This window comes from Phoca vitulina, unplaced genomic scaffold, assembly GCF_004348235.1.
Source record: "Phoca vitulina isolate PV1807 unplaced genomic scaffold, GSC_HSeal_1.0 scaffold36, whole genome shotgun sequence".
NCBI lineage: Eukaryota > Metazoa > Chordata > Mammalia > Carnivora > Phocidae > Phoca > Phoca vitulina.
Window position 1 is genome coordinate 14,282,876 of NW_022589739.1, and position 22,761 is coordinate 14,305,636.

Sequence of the window (22,761 nt, forward strand, 5' to 3'; positions counted from 1 at the left end):
GGCTAACATACAGGAAAAATCTAAATCAGAATTAACTGAGCTAAGAGATAGTACATGGAGATGGTTCAACATGGAACACTTAAGATCCTTCCGACTTAACTACCTTAAATATATATAAAACCTCACAATTTACGAAGCCCTTTTCTACCTTAGTCTCTAATTTCATTTCTGTAAGAGAGAGAGGAGAGAATATCCCCATTATCCATATAAGCATGCCAGTTCACAGGGAGCAAAGAATTTAGCCATTTACACATTTAGCAAGTGCCAGTACATCTAGATTTTGAGTATCTAAACTCCAGTTTAGGCTTCCTTTCCACCACATTAAGAATTATTTGCTGAAAATTAAATAAATAAATAAATAAATAAATAAATAAAGGAAGGATACTTGTCAGCAAAAAAAAAAAAAAAAGAATTATTTGCTGAATAAATCTATAACTTAACAAAAAATATACATTAGCAACAATTAAGAAATGAACTGTTAGGAATCATGTTTATCCTGTAACTTACTGTGTTGAGGCTTTAAGAAAATCTTCCTTCATAGGAGGATGAACTTCATCCAACAACATGCTAGTATCTGGGCTTGATTTCATTGTAGAAATCACCATGGCATTACGCAGTTTATTGCCTTGTTCTAACAGAGCTGAAGAAGGCAAAAGCAGAACATGGAAAATCTAAAATCCAACAGCAATACTCGCAATATTCAGCACTTTTTCTTCTATGACAGGACTTAACATAGTATATTGTAATGACTTACCTGTCTGCTTTTCCCACTAGCTTGAGAATTTCTTGAGGACCCTCACTTTACAATAAATGTTTACTGAGCTTCTATGATGGGACTGTTTTAAATGTTGGCATTACAGCAGTGAAGTCTATTCTGGAGGGAGGTCAATCTCTCCAGAGTTGTTATGTGATGGGAGTCATTACATGAATGCACTGACTCTTCCAACGGGTTTTTGTACATATTAAAGTTAATAATGTCTACATAATTATTTTTGTATCCAGATACCATACTGAATTCTTTTATTATTTATAATAGTTAATGTCACTATTATCCAAAAAACACTAACAACTATACCAGCTAAACTGTTAGAAGCTACAGTGATAATCTATTCCAAATTCATACTTCTTTGAAAAATGCCAAAAAATTTCCATGACTTATCTAAGATGATACAGCAGGTTAATAGAAAAGTCAGGATGAAGTCTTCAGACTTTCTGATAAGTAAAATTTACCCCATTCCTGAGTAAAAATAACAATAACAGCAATAATAATTTATTGAACTCTTAAACACATGCTGGGCACTACTCTATGTATATTATATATATTCACTCATTTAATCCTCCTAACAATTCTCTGAGATGGATACTACTATTTCCTTCATCTTCCAGATGAAGAAAATTGAGGCACAGAGGATAAGTAACTTGCCCAAGTTATACACACTGTATAACGAGAATGATTTCACAGCCAATAATTTTGTTATTTTTTTTAAAGATTTTAGTTTTTTAAGTAATCTCCACACCCAATGTGGGGCTCAAACTCACAACCCTGAGATCAAGAGTTTCATGCTCCACCAACTGTACCGGCTAATATATGACCCACTTTAGTTCTTGGACATCTTTTTAAAAGCTTAGGGCCACTGGCATTATTCCAAGGAACTGTGGGAAATATTTTTTTTCCTGAGGTTCCAGAGTTGCTTTGGAGGTAACTGAGACTAGACACCAAGTATCCGTCCATTCTCTTAAGAGTTTTATAGCTTCTGAAAAGAAAGAAGATATAGGGGCACCTGGGTGGCTCAGTTGGTTGGGTGGATGTCCAACCCTTTGTTTCTGCTCAGATCATGATCTCAGGGTTGTGGGATGGAGCCCCACCTTGGGCTCTGTGTTGGGCATGAAGACTGCTTTGGATTCTCTCTTTGCTCCCCCAGCCCTCAGCCCCCTGCTCTGCATACATATGCACACATGCACTCTCTCAAGAAAGAAGAAGGAGGAGGAGAAGGAGGAGAAGATGATGATGATATGGTGGTTAGGCCAAGAAAAAAAAAAGAAGCCAAGAAGATCCATAAACATCTAACATTTGTTAGTACAAGGAGTTCAAAATATAGCTTACAAAGTGGAAAAAAAAAAAAAAAGACCCGAAATAATATGTTCAGTGAAAATACAACTAAACTAAAAGAAAATAAAGATCAACCATTCTATCAACCAACTATCCTAAGACAGTTCCCCCCAAGATTCCCAACTCCAGTGTACATATATCTTCTCTCTGATTCAAACACTCATCTAAAGGTACTGCTTTAAAGGGATTTACAGATGTAGTATTACAGTTCCAAATCAGTCAACCTTAAGACAGGGAGATCATTTTGGTTGCCCAAACCTTTTTTTTTTTTTTTTTTTTTTTAAGATTTTATTTATTTATTCATGAGAGACAGAGAGAGAGAGAGAGAGAGAGACAGAGGGAGAAGCAGGCTCCCCGCGGAGCAGGGAGCCCGACGCGGGACTCGATCCCAGCACCCTGGGATCACGACCTGAGCCGAAGGCAGACGCTCAACCGACTGAGCCACCCAGGCGTCCCGGTTGCCCAAACCTTTTAAAAGCAGAGTTTTCTTTGGCTATTTGCAGGTTATGACATCAGAGATTTGAAGCATGAGAAAGATTTAATGTATCATCGCTGTCTTGAAGATTGAGGGGACCACATGGCAAGAGATGCAGTGGCCTCTAGGAAGCTAAGAGTGGCTTGAGCTGATAGTCAGCAAGGAAATGGGACCTCAGTCCTACGACTGCAAGGAACTGAATTCAGTCAACAAGAATGAACTTGGAAATGCATTTTTTCCCCAGAGCTTCCAGATAAGAATTTAGCTTGACCGACATCTGATACCTTAAGCAGAAAATCCAACCATACCTTGTTGGACTTCTAATCCACAGAACTGTGAGCTAATAAATGGATATTGTTTTAACTCATTAAATTTGTGATAATTTGTCATGCAGCAACAGAAAACTAATATACCCATTAATGCTACTACCCAGGAATACTGTTACAGTTTTTTAAAATCTATGCATAAATACACAGGTATTTATATATACATTTCCTCTTTTGCAAAATTTTGTATACTGTTTTGAAATTGGTTTTCACTTAATATACATTAACTTTATTCTATGTAAATAATGGCTGCACAATATTCATTCAGAATTCCTTGTATTTTTTTGAAACGATTTTATTTATTTGACAGAGAGAGAGAGAGCACAAGCAGGGGAAGCAGCAGAGGGAGAGGGAGAAGCAGACTCCCCGATGAGCAGGGAGCCAGGGTCTGGCGATCACAACCCAAGCCGAAGGCAGATGCTTAACTGCCTGAGCCACCCAGGTGCCCATATGTTTTTTTTTCTTTTTAATCTCTTTGAGATTCAGCCAAAAAATGACTATCTTGTTTACTCAATGAGAAAGGGAAAGGAAAACATGGTATTGCTGGCATTGGAAATTTGGCTAAAGATTGCTATGTGACCAGAAACCCTTCTTTTCGTTTCTAGTTGGCCCTTGGCTTTACTCAATATAGTTTAAAGTTCTTCAAATGAGGTGGGCACACTCAAATGTTTTGTGAATAAAGTGGATAATAACGAGCTGTGTTGATCAAACTTCATTTGATCTCAGGGCCATGTAGAAAGACAGTTTTTCTATTGATACCCAAAATGTTTTTGGAGAGATAATAAATATCTTGGTACTTTATAATTTAACCATACCCAACTATTTTCAATTCCTTAAACACAATACTTCCTTTGTGTTCTCAAAGCTCTGGGTATTTAATTCCATCAAAGAATTTATCACTCAGTATTATAATTGTCTATCTCACCCAGTGAACTCTGAGACTAGGGATTGGTTCTTGTTGATTTTTGTATCCTCGGTATCTCACACAGTGCCTAGTATATACCGGACATTTGATAAAATGTTCTTCCACTGTTGCTTATATCAGACATAATTGTACTGTATCTCCTTTAGAGTCAGTTTCCTTTACTAGACTGAATTCCTTAAGGTCAAAGACTGTATCTTATTTATCACTGCAACCCCAATACTAAAAACAATGACTGACCTAAAAGATAGGTCAGTGTTTTGTTTTGACTCACTCAAAAGATACTTCTTGAATTAAATTGGGCTTAAAGTTTTTATCCCTGTTAAATAAAAATTCCTCTGGGAATGGTAATATTTCAAAAGTGACTTAAACAGTGATTTACATCTAAATGGTAATAAGTACTTAAGATACTTTCCAAAAGCAGGTTTTAAAAAGGAAATAAACATTGAGGAAAACAAGTAGGACAAATCTGAGCACAGGTGGTCCATTCATTGGCCTCTAAGTGGTTTGGTTGTTGAAACAGCCATTCTTGGAAAAGCTTTTCTGAAGTCTGAGGCATGGTAACAAAAAAACATCTGATTTCCCCTTCTCAAGGGGAAGCTGGTACTTACACTGTAAGAGCTGTCATGGCATCAGCCTACACTTCAACTCAATAATCATTCCCTGAACACAAAAGAAGGCACCCAGGTGAGTTCAGGACAAATCTTTCCTTTGTTTATTTCCCATATGCCATGGGTACAGCCCCTGCTAAACACAGGGAGATGTACAGCTTCTGGTTTTTGTTCCAACTCCTTGCTATCTATTCCAAACCCAACTCTCAAAAGCAGGATGTGTAGTTCGTGTTTCATAAACACTAGCTGGTTGACCAATTCAGCTCTGTACCCCTTTTCTGGTGTCATGTCAGTCCAATAAAGACCAGGAAGATATTTATATTTATGTATTTGTTAGATCCGTCTCATAATCTCAGCTCTAGACCTACTTACTAGAATGAACCACTTAATCTTAGTCCTCCAGAATCTTGTGGTTGGAAGGGACCTTAAAAGCTCTTATCTGTCCACTTGATGATGCAATACAATCTGTAAAAGTCCCATCAGGATGGTTAGCTAGCTCGAGTTTTCCAGTGATAGAGAATTCACTACCTCTTGAAGCTGTCCTTTCCCATTCTGCACAGGTCTTATTGTTAACTCAGACTGAGTCATAATCTGTCTTGTATCATCTGTAAGCCAACTGATCCTCATAACTCTCATGGAAGAGGTTGCATATTGGCAGCCCATGGGTTGTACTTGTCATATTTTGTTTGGCCTCAACAGTTAGCCAGCAAAGTCTTGATTTAAGGAAAAAAGAAAAAAAAGGCAGGCCTAGGTAAACAATGAACTTACAGCAGGATAAAGCAGAGGACCTTAGAGTCTAAAGACAATAATGAACTGGAGCTGAAGAGCAGCTTCTCCCTTTGAGAGGACAGGAGCTCCCTAATTCTGAGCCTGTGTTTTCATTTTAGAATGGTGATAACAATCCCTACCTCACTTGGTTTTTGTAAGATTCTGTGTATAAGGCACTTGGCATAGTAGCTAGCACATAATGAATGCTCAATAAATGGCAGCTGTTTTTGTGATGCTTAATATCTCTTGGTAGTCCCTTCATAAACCTAGTTACTCTCCTTAGAAGGAACTCATCTTTAGATCTTTACTTTCATGTTACCTTCTTAGTGAGGCTTTCCTTTGCCAACCTATGTAAAACTAACATCCCCTCCTCTTAAGTGCCCTGCTTCGTTTTTTTCCCACTGCCATTATCACCATCTAACACTATATACTTACTTATTTATCCAGTTTATTATTGGTCTTCCCATCTAGGATACAAGATCCATAATGCAGAAATTTGTTTTTTGTTTTTTGTTTTTTTTTTTCATTTAAATGGCTGTATCCCTGACACCTAGAAGAATGCCAGACATTTGATAGGTACTAAATAAGTAACTGCTTAATGAGTGAACAAATATCTTTCTCAAAGTCTGGTGCCTACACAAAATATTCAGGTGTGAGTTGCCAAGTGCAGGCAGTACAGTATAATGGAACAATCTGTTCTTGTTAATGTAGCCTAGGGCTGCACTGAAGATTAAAATAAACAGACTATATAAGAGGCTTTTAACTATAGGAAACCAAGGGCTGCTGGAGGGGAGGTGGGTGGGGGCATGGGGTAATTGGGTGATGGGCATTAAGGAGGGCACTTGATGTAATGAGCACTGGATGCTATATGCAACTGATAAATCACTGAACTCTACCTCTGAAACTAATAATACACTATATGTTAATTAACTGAATTTAAATAAAATTAAAAAAAATAAAAAATAAAAAAATAAAATTAATAGAGTGTAATAAGAGTATATTTTCAAAAACAGGGGATTCACAGACATTTCAGCTGAAAAAATATGAATAGAATGTCTTTCTTCATGAAACAAATATCCTTACTAACGTAAATTATGTACCCATATAGTTATTTTAAAGATTTTTCTATTAGTGCTGCAGATACTCTACTTTGGAAATTTGCTAGTGAGGATGGAGACAAATCCCTGTCATGCTCCTGATGTCACAGAGATAAATGGTTGAGCATGACATATAAGGTATCTCGATTGCTTTTATAATACTACCCCTAAAGAATCCTATTTGGGTTTCTTTATTTCAGTTTAAGCCCTTATACAGGTAAACTGACTCCTTTCTATTTCTGCTTGGCTGTAAGTCATATTTAATTCCCAGACTTAAGATTAGCAGTTGCTGTGCACTGAATGTTCCCACTGAGGCCAAGAATCTTCAGAATGTGAAGCAGATTTAGTACTAGCCTCCGCACAATAGTACAGGTAAATCTGCTGATGAGATAAAAACTGTATTTGCCTTAATTTGGGACAAAATAAAGAATAATATTTCTCTATCATAAACACCTCCCCCCCATATTTAGGTTCATTTTAAATGGCTCCTTCCTTAAACCTACAATTGTAAGCACCTAGTAATTATTTAGAAGTAACTTACTGGTTTAATAGAGCTGCCTTTAAATAGTGAGAAATTCTGAACTTTAGTGAGATCACTCACTTTTATTTGGTTATTTATTTCAAACAGAAGTGTTGGTTCTCTTTGAAGACTGGCTAACAAGCAGAGTAATCCCAATAAATACAGCTTAGTCTTGGTTCACAAATACGTACATACCTGAAAGAAGGTCCTTGGTAGGGGGGTTGTTTGAAGAAAGAATGCATGAGTCGCTGTGACTCTTGGCCACTGTCCTAATTTGAGGCTGGAATTCAGAACTGTTAAGAAGGGACATCTGCTTCCGTGGGGCCTTGCCTTTCAGAGTCATAGACTCTAAACTCTGTCCTGAATTAAGATGGTGTTGTAGTCCAAAGAAAGAGCTCTTTATTGTATCTGAGTTTTCCGCAAAGTACAAGTGGTCCTTTCCCCTGTTATAAAATAAAGGAGAATTTTAGCAATATTATATTACCCATTATGGTAACATTTCACTTTGTCAGAGACAGAAAGTGTATCAGTAGTTTATAGCAGTGTAGCTTAGACTTTGTAAATCTGTTTTTCATCTCCCAAATGAGATAAATAATAATGTTTTACCTACAGTTGTATGGTTGTGGCTCAAGTGAGATTATGAAATAAAGAGCTCAGTTGGGGTACCTGGGTGGCTCAGTCAATTAAGTGTCTGATTCTTGGTTTCAGCTCAGGTCATGATCTCAGGTTATGAGATCAAACCCCATGTTGGGCTCTGTGCTCAGCAGGGAGTCTGCTTGAAGATTCTCTCCCTCCGCCCCTCCCCTCACTTGTGCACATGCAAGTGTGTGTGCTCTCTCTCTCAAATAAATCAATCTTGAAAAAAGAAAGAGCGAGCTCAGTGCAGAGCCTGACACAAAGCAAATGCTTTTTAATTATTTAAAATAAAAATCTGGGAGCGCCTGGGTGGCTCAGTTGTTAAGCATCTGCCTTTGGCTCAGGTCATGATCCTGGGGTCCCGGGATCAAGCCCTGCGTCGGGCTCCCTGCTCAGTGGGAAGCCTGCTTCTCCCTCTCCCACTCCCTCTGCTTGCGTTCCCTCTCCCACTGTGTCTCTCTCTGTCAAATAAATAAATAAAATCTTAAAAATAAATAAATAAATAAAAATCTATTTCTCTTAGTCCATCCTGTTTCATGAAATACTGCCCTTTTCCCTTTTACCCTCATGGGTATCTATCCTGGCATCTGTATATGACTTAGTTATACTTATTTATCTGTACATTGGCCTCCTCACCAGATTGTGAGCAATCCTCAAAGACAAGAATTGTTTCTTATTAATTTCTATGCCCAGTATTTGGTACAGACTTGGTACCTTGGCAGTCCAGTACCAAATGACTCCCCCACACATAATCCTAATCAGCAATGACAGCAATCCCTCTCTATACCAGTGGTTACTTAATATTTATTTGCTGAATGAATGACTACTTTCAGTCTTTCATCCAAACACAAATAAAGAACAGAAATTCTGAGTACAGTGGGAGTTAGCTGACAGACTGTGGTAATTACCTTGGAGTGGTTGATCTACTACCATTAGCTGCTAACTCTTTTCCATCAATTTTGGTGGTAGGCATCCTATGGGGCCTTGATGGAACCAGAAACTGGGTACTGCTGGGTTCAGTATATTCTCTGAATTCCTGCTCAGATAAAAGCACATTTTCTTTCACATCGGTAGTAGGAAGAGGATTGTAGCTGTCATAAGTTTCTGACAGAGGCTCCAGGGCAAGTGAGACCTGAAAGAGACATACATGTAATATATCAGAAATTTTCTTTTGTATTGACTAATTTTAAGACTCCCTGCTTAATATAAATTAATGGTCCCCATTCCTTGTAGGATCAAGCTCAAATTCCTGCAGAAGCCTCACCTCTCGCTTTGCTCCCCTCCTCTATCCCTCTCTTGTAGATATACCAATTATTTAGGCTTCTCTAAATGTTCCTTATGTTTCATTCCCTTATGCCTTGTATATGCAATTTCCTCCACTATTACTTTCTCTGTGAAAACTTTTTTTTTAAAGATTTTTATTTGAGAGACACACACACACACACACACACACACGAATGGCGGAGGAGGAGCAGAGGGAGAGGGAGAAGCCGACTCCCCACTGAGTAGGGAGCCAGACGTGGGGCTCAGTCCCAGGACCCTGGGATCATGACCCAAGCTGAAGGCAGACGCTTAATCGACTGAGCCACCAGGTGCCCCTGTGAAAACTTCTTTGTGTCCAGGTAGAGATGTCATGGCCATTCCCTTCTTTATGTTTCCACTTATTCTGTATCTATCCATCAATATAATCCCCATTTATTGAACTCTTTACTACAGGTCATAAGGTGTGCTAAGTTCTTCACACAGGGAAGGTCATGTGATGATATAACTCTGTCAGGAAAGTGTATTGTTCTATTTGAAGATTCAAAAAAAAAAAAAAAAAGCTTACAGGAGGTATTTGTAACTTTTAGCTTATTCATTACCCTAATGATTAGATTTTTAATTCCTTGAAGGCATGGACTTGTCTTTCTCATTTTTGTATGGACTGATTAGCATAGTATACACTTGGTGTACAAGTCTATTATGCTTAATAATGCCTAATTATTATGTCTGATGAATAAAAGAATAACAACATCTTCTATATCCTTATTGTTCATTATTTAAGAAAAATAAGACCTTAGTTCTATGCTGGAGATGAGGCAGGGTGAAGAAGGAGAAACATTAATATGAAAAGTAATCACTTGAAGCTTCTTTTATCATCTCATTCCTGTGAGTTCAGGTTCTCTATTAAATGGCTCTCCAGTCCTCTGAAAAGCCTAATGGAAGAACAAAGCCTAAAAAAATAGTCTAAAGCAAAACTTTAGGAAAGAAATTGAAGAATATACCACAAAAGAAAAGAATAATGGTGTTGAAAGTTCAATTACAATGACAGAGAAAGCAGAAGGAATTGTTCCAGCAGCCCAACAGTCAAATAATGATGAAGGGCCTAACACAAAGAGGAAAGGTTGCAGTTAGATATTTTAAGATGTCTCTGGAAAGGTCAATGGAATAATTTGTGCAGAGAAACTGCCAAGGTACAGACTCAATAAAATACCCTTGGGTCTTGATGAGAATTTTGTTCTTGAACAGGTAACATAAAGTCCTTTAAATCTATTCACCACCAAGATTTTCTACAAAGACAAATGACAGGAATGCAGTAGGATAAATACTCTGTGTAGTGATCACTATAATAGCATCACAGAAAGTTCTGGCTGCCCAGTGTAAATGTCAGAAAGCATTCCCTTACCATTCATCATTTCCCAAAATACTGTCTCTATATTTTAGAAACAAAGAAGACACTGAGCATAAAGGCATAGGTCTCTGGCCTTAACAATGACCTGCTCTCTGGCTACTGAGTTTTGCTTTTTCTCTAAGCAGATCTGAACCAATCACAAAACAGCTCATAGGCCTATACTACCAGTGGCCCTTAAAGGAAGAAGAAAGTCCAGGTACCTGCCACACCAATCTTACAATCAAAACATGTGCTAGCCTAACTCCTCAAATATTTGTTGATACTAGCTCAGTGCCAGGCTCTGTGCTACCGGCCTGAGGCAAAGGGATGAAGAAAACATGGAACCTGATCCAGAGGAACTTAAAAAGAATAATTTTAATATAAAATGGTGAGCTCTGAGATAGGGATGTATATTGGGAGGTAAGAGAAATAGGGGTCTGAACTTGGGGAAGAGGTGAGGAAGGAGTGCCAGGGATGGTTTCCAGAAGTGAAACATAAACATCTGGATTTAGAATCTTAAATATGAATGATACAGGTAAGGCTGAGAGAGACTGGGATAAAACATTCCAGACAGAGGGAAGAGCATGAGTCAAGCTTTAGAGGTATAAAATAGAATATTGTTCCCACAATTCCTACAAGTCCAAGGGATTGCCACTTCTAAACCCTCTGCTTCCACATAGTGTACCCAATATACTCCTATATTCATCTCCCAGATCATCATTCTTGTCCACCTCAGTCATGTTCCTCCTCAATCATGGTTCATCCTTGTGCTCACTCCTCTGCCAACCCCTTCATGGAGCCCTGTAGGATTTCTATTTATACAAACTAACTTATCACTTCAACTGAACATCTCTTTCTTAAAATGTCCCAATTTCTCCAAAGTCTTCTCCAATGGAAACTATTTCTTTTACTAGCCAGGATAAAGGAAGTTGACTTATTTCTTTCTGGTGCCTTCCCCAGACCATCATTCTATCACCTAAAGAGTTCACATCTTTTCAGAAGCCCATGCCATCCACAAATACCATAAACTTACTGTAAGATTCTCACATCCATAACAGAGCAACCCTAGGGACATTCATCATTCTTCTCTCAATGACTCAAGGCTCTCTTTAGCACTAAGCTGCTTACAATCACCTACTACAACATCTATCAGTATCAATGATTGCATATTAGTATGCCTATTTTTCAAACTTATGCTGGTCAACACAGCATTTTAAAAAATTTAAAAATTATTTAACAATGCTTTAAAATACCAGATTTTATGTAAAATTTTGGGATTCTGGTTATCTTAAAAAAATCACAAGATCTAACAATGCTGGGTCTCCATTCCAATGTGGCAAAAATTAGCTGAAGTAGACTAGTGGCTTTAGTCAGGGTACATGTTCCAATTTGAAAAGACCCCAGCCATGTCCCAATGAGGCAGAGTGATAACTGTTGTTTATCATCCCACTTGGTTGGCTGGGGCTTTTAAAATTTTTATTTTCTTACAATAAAATGGACATTCTTGTGTTTATACACTTCTATAAATTTTAACCTATGAATAGATGCATGTAACCACCACCATAACCAAGATAGAGAACATTTCCATTACCCCAAAAAACTCCCTGGGACTATCCCTCTGTAGTCACACTCTCTCCTCACCTCTAATCCCTAGCAACAGCTATCTATTCTCAATCATTATAGTTCTGGCTTTTTGAAAATGTCATATAAATGGAAATATATAGTATGTAACCTTTTGAGATGGGCTTCTTTCACTCAGAATAAGGCCTCTCAGACTCATCAATGTGGTGCTTGTATCAGCAGTTCATGCCTTTTTACTGACTTGGTAGTATTCTATTCTTTTTCTTTTTAAATCTGTGGTTTATTTTTTTTTAAATACATTATTTATTTACTTGAGAGACCGAGATAGTAAGAGAGAGCATGAGCAGGAAGGAGGGGGAGAAGCAGACACCCCGCTGAGCAGGGAGCCCAATGCAGGCCTCGATCCCAGGGTCCTGGGATCATGACCTGAGCCAAAGGCAGATGCTTACCTGACTGAGCCACCCAGGCGCCCCTATTCTATTGTTAACATGGCTTGTCACATTGGTTGATTTTCAAAGACTGAGATAGCCTTGCATTCCTGGGATAGACCCCACTTGGACATGGTCTCATTACTCTTTTTATATACTGCTGGAACCAACTTGCTAATATTTTTTTTGAGGATTTTTAGGTTTATTTTTAGGTCTAGATCTTACACTGTCCTCTATTTTGCTATCAAGGTGGTGCAAGCCTCATAAAATAAGTTAAAAGTATTTTCTCCTCTTCTATTTTCTGGAAGAGATTGTGAAAATTGGTGCTATTTCTTTTTTTAAATGTTTGGAAGAATTCACCAGTGAAATTATCTTAGCTTAGAGATTTCTTTTTTGGAAGGATTTAAACTGCAAACGCAATTTCTTTAATAATTACAGGTCTATTCAGGTTATATATTTTATCTTGAGTGATTTTTGGTAGTTTGTGGTTTTCAAAGAATCGACTGATTTCATCTAAATTGTCAAATTAATGTATATAGAGTTTATACTATTCTGTCTTTGGGTTCTGTGGGCTGTGGTCTCTCTTACAGTAGAATCAAGAGGAAAGTGAAATATTTCTTGTGTCCAAGAAAGAGATAACTAGAGCCCCATGATTTGCAAAAGAAATGTCAGAAGGCTTATTTCTTTGTGGAAGAGAATATCCCTAATGGTGAAATAAGGCAAATAAAATGTGACTGTCGTGGGGGGGAAATGTGACTGTCAAAGATAGCATTATGAAACAAAGTACAATAGGATTATAATTACTATGTAGAAAAGATGCATGATAAAAATGGAGTAAACAGAAAGGTACTGATTTTAAATAGGGTTTGTTATTTAAATGCAAATAAAATAAGTGGTACTCCCGTGACATAAAATTATATATTTAAGATAAAAAAAACTTTAAGGTATCAAAGTCTCTTATAGATAACATTTATTAAAGAATGCGGCAGAATTTGTGAATAATAAACAACATTTGCATATGTACATCTAATTAATATTATAGTTGTTCCCAATGTTAGTGGTACGGCTACAAACTTATAAGGTGAGCTGAATAAAAATGTTAAATAATTTGTGGTATTTTTCCTTGTAGCTGATAAGAACACAAATAAAAACAACTCCCTGACAGCTGTGTTTATTTAGAGTATCAGTGAGAATTTTTATGTGAGTGAAAAACTTTTGGAGGAGATGCTCATGGCAAACAAATCAAGGAAATGATTTCTTTTTTTTTTTTTTTTAAGATTTTATTTATATATTTGTCAGAGAGAGAGCAAGCACAAGCAGGGGGAGTGGCAGGCAGAGGGAAAAGCAGGCAGAGGGAGAAGCAAGCTCTCTGTTGAGCAAGGAGCCTCATGTGGGACTCGATCCAGGACCCTGGGGTCATGACCTGAGCCGAAGGCAGATGCCTAACTGACTGAGCCACCCAGGCGTCCCAGGAAATGGTATTTCTCCAAACTGAGAAATGTCTTAAAAAGTTTATTAAAGACTGATAACGGGGTGCCTGGGTGGCTCAGTCGGTTAAGCATCTGCCTTCAGCTCAGGTCATGATCCCAGGGTCCTGGGATCGAACCCCGCATTGGGCTTCCTGCTCAGCAGGGGAGTCTGCTTCTACCTCTCCCTCTGCCCCTGCTCGCATGTTCTCTCACTCATTCTCTCTCTCAAATAAATAAATAAAATCTTAAAAAAAAGACTGATAACAAGGAATGATGTCTTTTTGTTGACAACAGACTTGTTTCAAAATTTAAATTCAAAGTAGCAACATTTTGCCAAGACAAAGAACCATAAACATACTCACTGTCCTGTTTACTTCATCTAAAAAGCTAAAAATCAAACAACACATATATATATAATTAACACATAAATAAATTAAACTCCTGTAGTCAACATTTTGCTTGGTAAACTGGATAAGCAGTATTGCAACCTGCTTTACTACATGAATACTAGGGGGAATGAAGCTGTGTGTGGTGTTAAATGTTTTTGCTTGAGTTAAAAGAAGTCACCTGGTTTATGTTTTCGAAGGAGAAATCCCAGCCTCAGATCACCAGCAAGTAGTGATCAAATACAGGACTATTTTAATTGATATTATAGACTATATAAACTATTCAATTACTTATCTGCAAGTGCATTCACAAGGAATCATGTAATATGAGATTCAATTTATTCATTCCTTTATGACTGTATATTTGGAAAATTTATTTGGCAAAGAACCATCTATCCTACTTTTCTATATTTTTTATGCTGAAATAGGATTTCTAGATATCAAAGTGATGGTATGAAATACATTTCTAAAACTGTAGGGCTAAAGACCAACATCCCCAAAAGACTTTTTTGATTTCAAATGTTATAAAAACCAACACTGTTCAATTTGCCTTTCTCAATTTACACTGAAAGTGTAACATGGAAGTTAATGCAGTGTAGTACAATACTTAAGCTTAAATATGCTCAAATATTCTTAAATTTTAAGAATATCTAAGAAATAAAATCCAACTTCAAAAACTACTGTGCCAAGATACTGCCTTTGTTTGGAAATAAAGGCAGCCATGTTTGTGAACAGTTATTTTGTTATGAAACTGAATAAAAGCTATATTTTATTCTTAAATGGTTTAAGAAAATGAATGCCCATCAAATATAAAACGTCTGGTAGTGATAACTTGGTAGGGAAGTATCAAGTTTTTAGCCAAATCAAAGGAATTGATTTCAAAAGCAAAGAATTTATAATTAAGGTTTTTTCCAATTTCAATATAAAATAATCATAGTATGTATATACTATGTTACATGCTCACATAATAAAGTCTGGTGTTTATTTTTTTTAGTAATCGCTATACCCAGCATGGGGCTCAAACTCATGACCCTGAGATCAAGAGTTGCATGCTCTTCCGAAAGAGCCAGCCGGGCATCCCAAGTTTGGTATTTTTTAAAAGTTTATTGTATTTTTGGCAGTTGATTTTTCTTACAGTCAGCCTGTTTGACTCATTTGTTATTTTCAACATCTGACCTATACCAGTAATGGAATACACGAAAAGCTTCCTCTCTCCAACAGCTTGGTTCTAATGATCTTTATTGTCAAACTACTTTGAGCACCCTCCAGCCAGTTTGGCCTTGTTATTATTTAAAACTGTTCTAACTCCATAATCTCAGTTTCTTAGCAGCTATGCATCTGTCTTCTTGAGGTCTGACTAAACCTGATCTTCTTCACAGCAACAATCTTAAGCCACCTCTATTCATCTTCCAGTCTATCAGCTGTCCATTGGCTTCACTTACCACTTGACAAGAGGGATTCCATATTTAGTCAATTAATGACTGTTTTGGGGGACAGCAAAGCAGCGGTATGATAAGAACTCCATCACTCACTACATGCTCTTTTTTAAAAGTTATTTTTTTTAAAAAGATTTATTTATTTTAGAGAAAGAAAGAGAGAAAAAGTGAACTCGGGGAAGGGCAGAGGGAGAGGGAGAGAAGCAGACTCCCCACTGAGTGTGGAGCCGGATGCAGGGCTCAATCCCACAACCCTGAGATCATGACCTAAGCCAAAATCAAGAGTTTGATGCTTAACCAACTGAGCTACCCTGGCGCCCCAAAAGTTATTTTTAAATTAACATTTTACAGTCATATAATATAAAGAGTCAAACAGTTCTATTACACAAACGAGTCCCTCACATAGACACCCATATTTTTCTTTTCCCAGAGGCAACTATTTTCAACTCCTGCCCCTGATTCTATGGTATTTACCTCTATAGTTCCAAATAATGTGCTTATATTTATGTCACATCTTGATCGCCCCCTCAGTTTTCAGGCATTATCTTTTGACTTCCTAATACGGAAGATAAAAATTTCGCTCAATCCCACATCCTTCTACCTCCTTATCTCCCAACCTGCCCATCTAGTTACACTATAAACACTGATTATAGATCAAACCAAAATTACTATATGAGCATGTATTCTGTTTAAAGCTGAACCATGAGATGCACCGATTACTTTTCCTTTCCTATGAAGGAGCCAGAGATTTAATATTTTAGGCTTTGCATGCCATAGTCTCTGTCATAATTATAGTAGTCCCCCCCACCCTTATCCACAGGGGATACATTCCAAGACCCCCAGTGGTTGCCTGAAACTGCAGATAGTACTGAATCCTATATATACACTATGTTTTTTTCCTATACGTACATAACTATGGCAAAATTCAATTTATAAATCAGGCACAGTAAGAGATTAACAACAATAATAATAAAATAAATTATGTGAATGTGATTTTTCAAGATATCTTACATTGTACTCACCCTTCTTCTAGTGATAAGATGATAAAATGCCTATGTGATGAGATTAAGTGCAGTGAATGACATAAGTAAGCATTGTGACGTAGCAATAGGCTACTATTGATCTTCTGAGGATAATAGAAGGAGGATCAGCTGCTTCCTGACTGCACTGAAACCACCAAAAGAGAAACGGAGGACAAGGAGAGACTACTGTACTTAACTTTGCTGTTGCAGCATGAAAGCTGCCATAAACCACACACAAATGAATGAGTATCGCTATGTTCTAATAAAACTATCTACAAATACAGGTGGTGAGTCAGATTTGCCTTGGGAGTTATAGCCTGTGAGTGAATCCCTGAAGAAAATAAAAGAATGGCTCAAAAGCCTATGAAAAAATACTCAACATATTGATCACCAAGAAACGAAAACTAAAACCTCAGTGAGATATCAGTACATTCTCACTAGAATAACAAAAATTGAAGACTACCCAAACCAAGTGCTGGAAAATATGTGGAAAATGTTTATATGCTACTGATGGGAATGTAAAGTTATATAACCAATATGAAAATGGTTTGGTTGTTTCTTTAAAAAGTTAAACACGACTCAGCAATTCCATTCTTAGGTATTTTCCCAAGAAAATAAAAACACATGTCTACAGAGAGTTCTTTATTCATAAGAAGCAAAAAAATGGTAAAAAACAAAACAAACAAAAAACAAAAAAACCCCAAACAACCAAATGTCCACCAACTGGCATATAGATAAAAAATTGTGGAATATCCACACAGCGGAACACACCTCTGCAAAAGGGAACTACTGATACACAAAACAGTATGGATGAATCTCTAAAATTGGCTTCTTTTACTTATTCTTTTAATACCTCTTTGCCCGGGTAAGGAGACAATGGGTGTTCACTGTATGGTTATTTATATATCTTATATATAGAAGATATTGTTTTGCATATCTCTAAGAAAAACAAAAAAAAAGTTAAGTGAAATAAAATGTATAGTGCCTAACAAATGGTAGATTGACATATAATAAATGTTGATAAGAAAATGATCAAATGAACCCCTTCAATTTTGTCTGTCTCAAAATGTTCCTCCTCTTTGCCTTGGTTAAAATTCCTACATCCCAATGTATGTAACCCTAGCAATTGTGTTCATGGTAGAAACTCATTCCTATTTAATTCTCTTCATGATCTTACTGGCTCAATTATCCTCTTATTTTCAATTTCTTTCTTCACTTGCTTCTTTTTGGTCTACAAATAAATCAGGTCTCTTATATTCTAAAAAGGGGTCAGCAAACTTACTCTGTAAAGGGGCAGAGAATAATTATTTTAGGCTTTATTTATGGCATATTTTTCTTTTTCTTTAAATGACCTTTTAAGGGGCACCTGCGTGGGCTCAGTCGGTTAGGCATCTGCCTTTGGCTCAGGTCATGATCTTAGGGTCCTGGGATTGAGCCCTGAGTAGGGCTCCCTGCTCAGCGAGGAGTCTGCTTTTTTCTCTCCCTCTGCCCCTCCCCCTGCTCGTGCCCACACGCACTCCCTCTCTCTCAAATAAATAAAATCTTAAAAATAAATGACCTTTTAAAAATGGAAAAACCATGTTTAGTTAGAACACCAGATACGGAGCACCAGGCAAAGTGTATCAACCCCTGCTCTAAAACAGTACCAAAAAACTTCTGAATTCCACTACCCACTATCAGTCATGTCCTCTCAAATTCAAGTAAATTTGGCTTGTCGCCATCACATGCCTAAACACGATGTTAAGATGTTAAGTGTTTCCATATTTTTTCATCTCATTTAATCCCGGCAACAACACTGTGAGGTAAATGTTTTAGTATGTTTTTTTTACAAAATAGGATACGGAAGCTCAGAGAGGACAAGTGAACATCAGAATTGTTTTGTAACCATTTCTGTTCTGGTTTCTCCACTGTCCATTACTGTTTGTCCCTGTCCGAACTCTAGTGCTATTTCCATTAGATCATACCACCTCTCCCTCACTTCACTGACACTTACTTGGGAAATAGAAATCTCTAATTACTACTTATTTCCTTATTCCATAATCTTTTAAAATCTGACTTCTGCCTCCAATGCTCTATACAATTTTCCAACACACAAGTATTATTTTATCAACCGGTATTTAAATATGGAAAAAAAATGATACAGCCACTTTAGAAAACAGTCTGGCAATTCCTCAAAGTTAAACATACTTACCCTATTGACTGTAATTCTATTCCTAGGTATATAACAAGAGAAATGAAAATGTGTTCACATAAAAATTTGTACATGAATGTTCACAGAAGCTGCCATTATTCATAGTAGTCAAGTGGAAATAATCCAAATGTCTATCAACTGAAGACTGGATCAACATGTGGTCTATCCATATAGGGGCATATTATCCAGCCATAATAAGGAATGAAGTACTGAAACATGCCATAATAAAGATGAATCTTGAAAACATGATGCTATATGAAAGAAGTCACTTACAAAAGGCTACATAATATATTATTTCATTTATATGAACTATCCAGAATATGCAAATATATAGAGACTGAAGTTAAATTCGTGGTTGCCAGGGACTGGGGAAGGGTGAAAGGGGGAATGACTGCTAATAGGCACAGTACTCCTTTTTGGGGTGATAAAATGCTCTGGAATAGTAGTGATGGTTATAAAATCCTGTAAACATATTAAGAACCAGTGAACTGTATACCTTAAAAGGGTGAATTTTATGACATATGAATTATATGTTAATTTTAACAATAGGAAAAAAACCACCTAGAATCCTATACTCCAACTGTTTTCAATTTTCCTTATTTTTTCCCAATCATTGATTATGTATTTAATTTTAATTCTCTTTTGTCATCAATCCAAAATCTATTTTTCCATGCAGCTACACAATCATAACTATGTAATTTTGTTTTTATGGAAACAAAATATTCCACTAATAGACTATAATTTTAATATTGTTGAATAATTATTTTCATTTTTCAATATTAAAAGTGTATTTCCAGGGGCGCCTGGGTGCCTTAGATGGTTAAGCGTCTGCCTTCGGCTCAGGTCGTGATCCCAGCATCCTGGGATCGAGCCCCACATCGGGGTCCTGGCTCAGTGGGGAGCCTGCTTCACCCTCTCCCTCTCTCCCTGCTCATGCTTCTCTCTCTCTCTGTATCTCTGTGTCTCAAATGAATAAATAAAATCTTTAAAATAAATAAATAAATAAAAGTGTATTTCCATAGCTAGACCTAGGCATACAGCTTCCCTCTCTTTTTACGGTATTTCCTTAAGATAAGTTCCTAAGAGTAGAATTACTGAGGTAAATGGTATATGGTAATTTTATAGCTCTTGAAACAGAATGCCAAACTGTTTTGCAGATCTAATGCAAATTTATATCATTATCAGAAAAACAGGAGTAAGCCAGACTCACTTCACCATGAAGTTACCGGCATAAAGTATCACTTTTTAAATTTAATGTATATATAAATACGATAATTACAATAAAGAAAATGTTACATTCTTTCACTCAGAATTATTTCTGGACTCTATTCTGTTCCACCAATGCGATTATGTGCTCATAGTTTTTTTCCTTTTTAAGTAATCTCTATACCCAACGGTGGGGCTCCAACTCAGGAACCCAAGATCAAGAGTAACACGCTCTTCTGACTGAGCCAGCCATTCCTGTGCTTGTAGTTTTATAAGAGGTTCTTACATCTGGTAATGCTGTATATATTTTCTCATATTTTTAAAACTATTTTCTTATGTACCTGTTTAAATTTCTGTATTTTAGAATATATTTGACAAAGTATAAAACTCATGAAATTTCTAAGCGATTTGAATACTCGGAACTTTCTAGGAAGCACTCTCAAAGAGTGTCCCTCAGAAAGAACCCTTCAATGTTCTTCCCCACCATCCTGTACATAGACGTGGCATAACACCTATCATGCTGCATTCTACCTGTTATTCTTCTATTTCCTCCTACATTGACTTTGGAAAACTACATGAAAAGATCATCTCTTATCTCTGTATCCTTAGTGGCACATAATAATGTATCAAAAAAAAGGAAGGCTGAAATCAATGAATGAACAACCAAAGATACCATTTACATGAGTCAAACAAACACTTACTGCTTGGCACTATGTTAGGAGCTGTGGGAAAAACACAGAAAGTAGAAAACACTGTCCTGCTTCCCTGGGAATCTAGAAACTAAAAAGAAGGGAAATTAAAGGGAGACTACTAATACATAATTTTAGAGATTGTGTAGGATTATAACTGAGCAATGATTATATAATCATTGTTATAAATTTAATAAAGAGTACAGAGAAGATGAATGCAGTAGGAGCTGTGAAAGACTTTTGGCACTTGAGATGAGCAGTAAAGCACTAAGAAGATTTGAATAAGTAAGACACATTATAGTCTTTGGGTAAAAACATGAACAAAGGCACGAAGTGGGAATTAGCATGATATATGGCAGTCATGTACCTATCCATTCTACAAACAGACTCAACTACTTGTGCTGAAAACATTTTATTCTATGCAGAAAAGAATTAAAATATTTTTACCTGGAGTTCTCCAAGTTTCTTGGATGTTGGTGAAACAATGGTAAAAAATCCATTGATGTGATGGGTTGGAGAAAGCTGGGCCAGTCCACTGATCTGAACTCTACCAATTGGAAGATGATCAAGTTTGGTGATTACTTCCAGCACCAGCACAGCCATATCTAATCAGAAATAATTACAACATACACAGATATTTTTCATTTACTTTCTTTTTCTTTTCTTTTCTTTTTGGAAATAGGCAGAGGGGTATACATTAGAAAACCTTACTTAAAAAAAATATTTTATTTTCAAATAAAACACACACCTACCACAAGAGTCTGGGGCTGGGGAAGAGTGAACCCATGATCAAAAGAACAATAAAGTTTTAGAGAAGAATGACAAATGCCTCACACAGAAAAAAAAATTCATTGATGTAATTAGCAATGATTACAGGGTGTTAGGAAGGCTTGTGTGTGCCTTGGCTATTAAAGAGCGGGGTTCTCTCAACTTCCTTTTCAGTGTTTTGCTGTTTTGATATAAAAGAACCCAACTGCTTCTGCTTGCTGCAGCCTGCCTCGTCTACAGGGATGGGAAGGGGTCTGATGAGCTTAGCATCTCCTAAAGCCTGGTAGTGGCTTACTTAGGACTGGGGCCCAGTGTTGGCTTTGCCAGGCTGGTCACTGGCTGCTTCCTCATGGTTTCCAGAACAATGCACTTTATTTTCTTTCAAATGAAACATGCATACCAAAGAGTACATAAAAGAATAATAAACCAAATACCTACCACATAGCTTAAGAAATAGTTATACTTTTTTCAAGTTTTCAGTTAGAACATATCTTGTAAACTAATGTTTGATTTCTTGTGTCTTCATTTTCTAATAAACACATCATACTCATGTCCACAGCTGGGCCTCACTTACAAGGTTCACCTCATCCATCTCCTATTCAAATCCTACCTTCTACAAAGCTTCTTTCCTAACTAGATTCATAAAATTTGAATATTGACCCCTTTGGTGGTTAACCCCTTCAATTTAATAATGGGAAAATAAAGGCCCAGGAAGATGAAATGGCTTGCTCAAAATCAAGCAGCCAATTAGTGCACAACAGGAAAGTAGGATTCTGGTTTCCTAAGAACTTATGATAAACTTAGCTCTTAATAACTTCCTGGAATATTCATATGGTACTTACTATATGTGCCAAGTAATCAGACATTTAATTACTTACTGTCTGGCACTGCTTACTACTATTTCATACATATCAGTTTTGTTTTTTCAACTAATCTGTAAGTTCCTTTTGATCAGAGACTACATCTACAGTTTCTGCATTCCCCACAGTGCCCAAGACTTTATATTTTTATAAGACTCACACCTACAGTGTGCCAAGTAGTGGACCAATCACTTCACACAACTTTTTTCATTTAATCTTCTCAATAATTCCTGCCAGTTGCTATTATCCCCATTTAGTTAATAAGACCCTGAGGCTCCAAGATCTTAAGGAACATCTCAGCAGCACACAGCCATCCAATCCTGAAGCCAGAGTTCCAATTCAAGACTGACTTCAAAGCCCATGTTCTTCTCATTCAACCAGGCTACTTCTTCATGAAAAAGCAAGGTGAAAGGGCAGCAATCTAATCCCATTTTACAGATGAGGGAAAAAAAAGGGGAGTCAGAAATGGAAAAGGACTTTCCCCAAATCCTGCAGCTGATAACACCAATCTCAAGTTCAAATGCATTCTTTATTATACCACAGGATGCTCAAATAAATGTCTGATCTGTTAATTATCATATTAATAGATATCTTCTCTCTTACTGAAGAA

General features: G+C 36.9%; 1 protein-coding gene across 3 annotated transcripts in view; it reads right to left on the reverse strand.

The window, feature by feature from the left end:
* The window catches only part of C2CD3 (C2 domain containing 3 centriole elongation regulator), a 146,907-nt gene that overhangs the window by 116,651 nt on the left and 7,495 nt on the right, over positions 1–22,761 (reverse strand). For all 3 annotated transcript variants that reach the window (XM_032426881.1, XM_032426883.1, XM_032426884.1), the window contains exons 3-6: positions 20,971–21,128; positions 8,374–8,597; positions 7,025–7,272; positions 508–640 (exon numbers count right to left, since the gene is read on the reverse strand). In XM_032426881.1, coding sequence (XP_032282772.1) covers positions 508–640; positions 7,025–7,272; positions 8,374–8,597; positions 20,971–21,128 — 763 coding nt within the window. The remainder of the gene's footprint in view (positions 1–507; positions 641–7,024; positions 7,273–8,373; positions 8,598–20,970; positions 21,129–22,761) is intronic.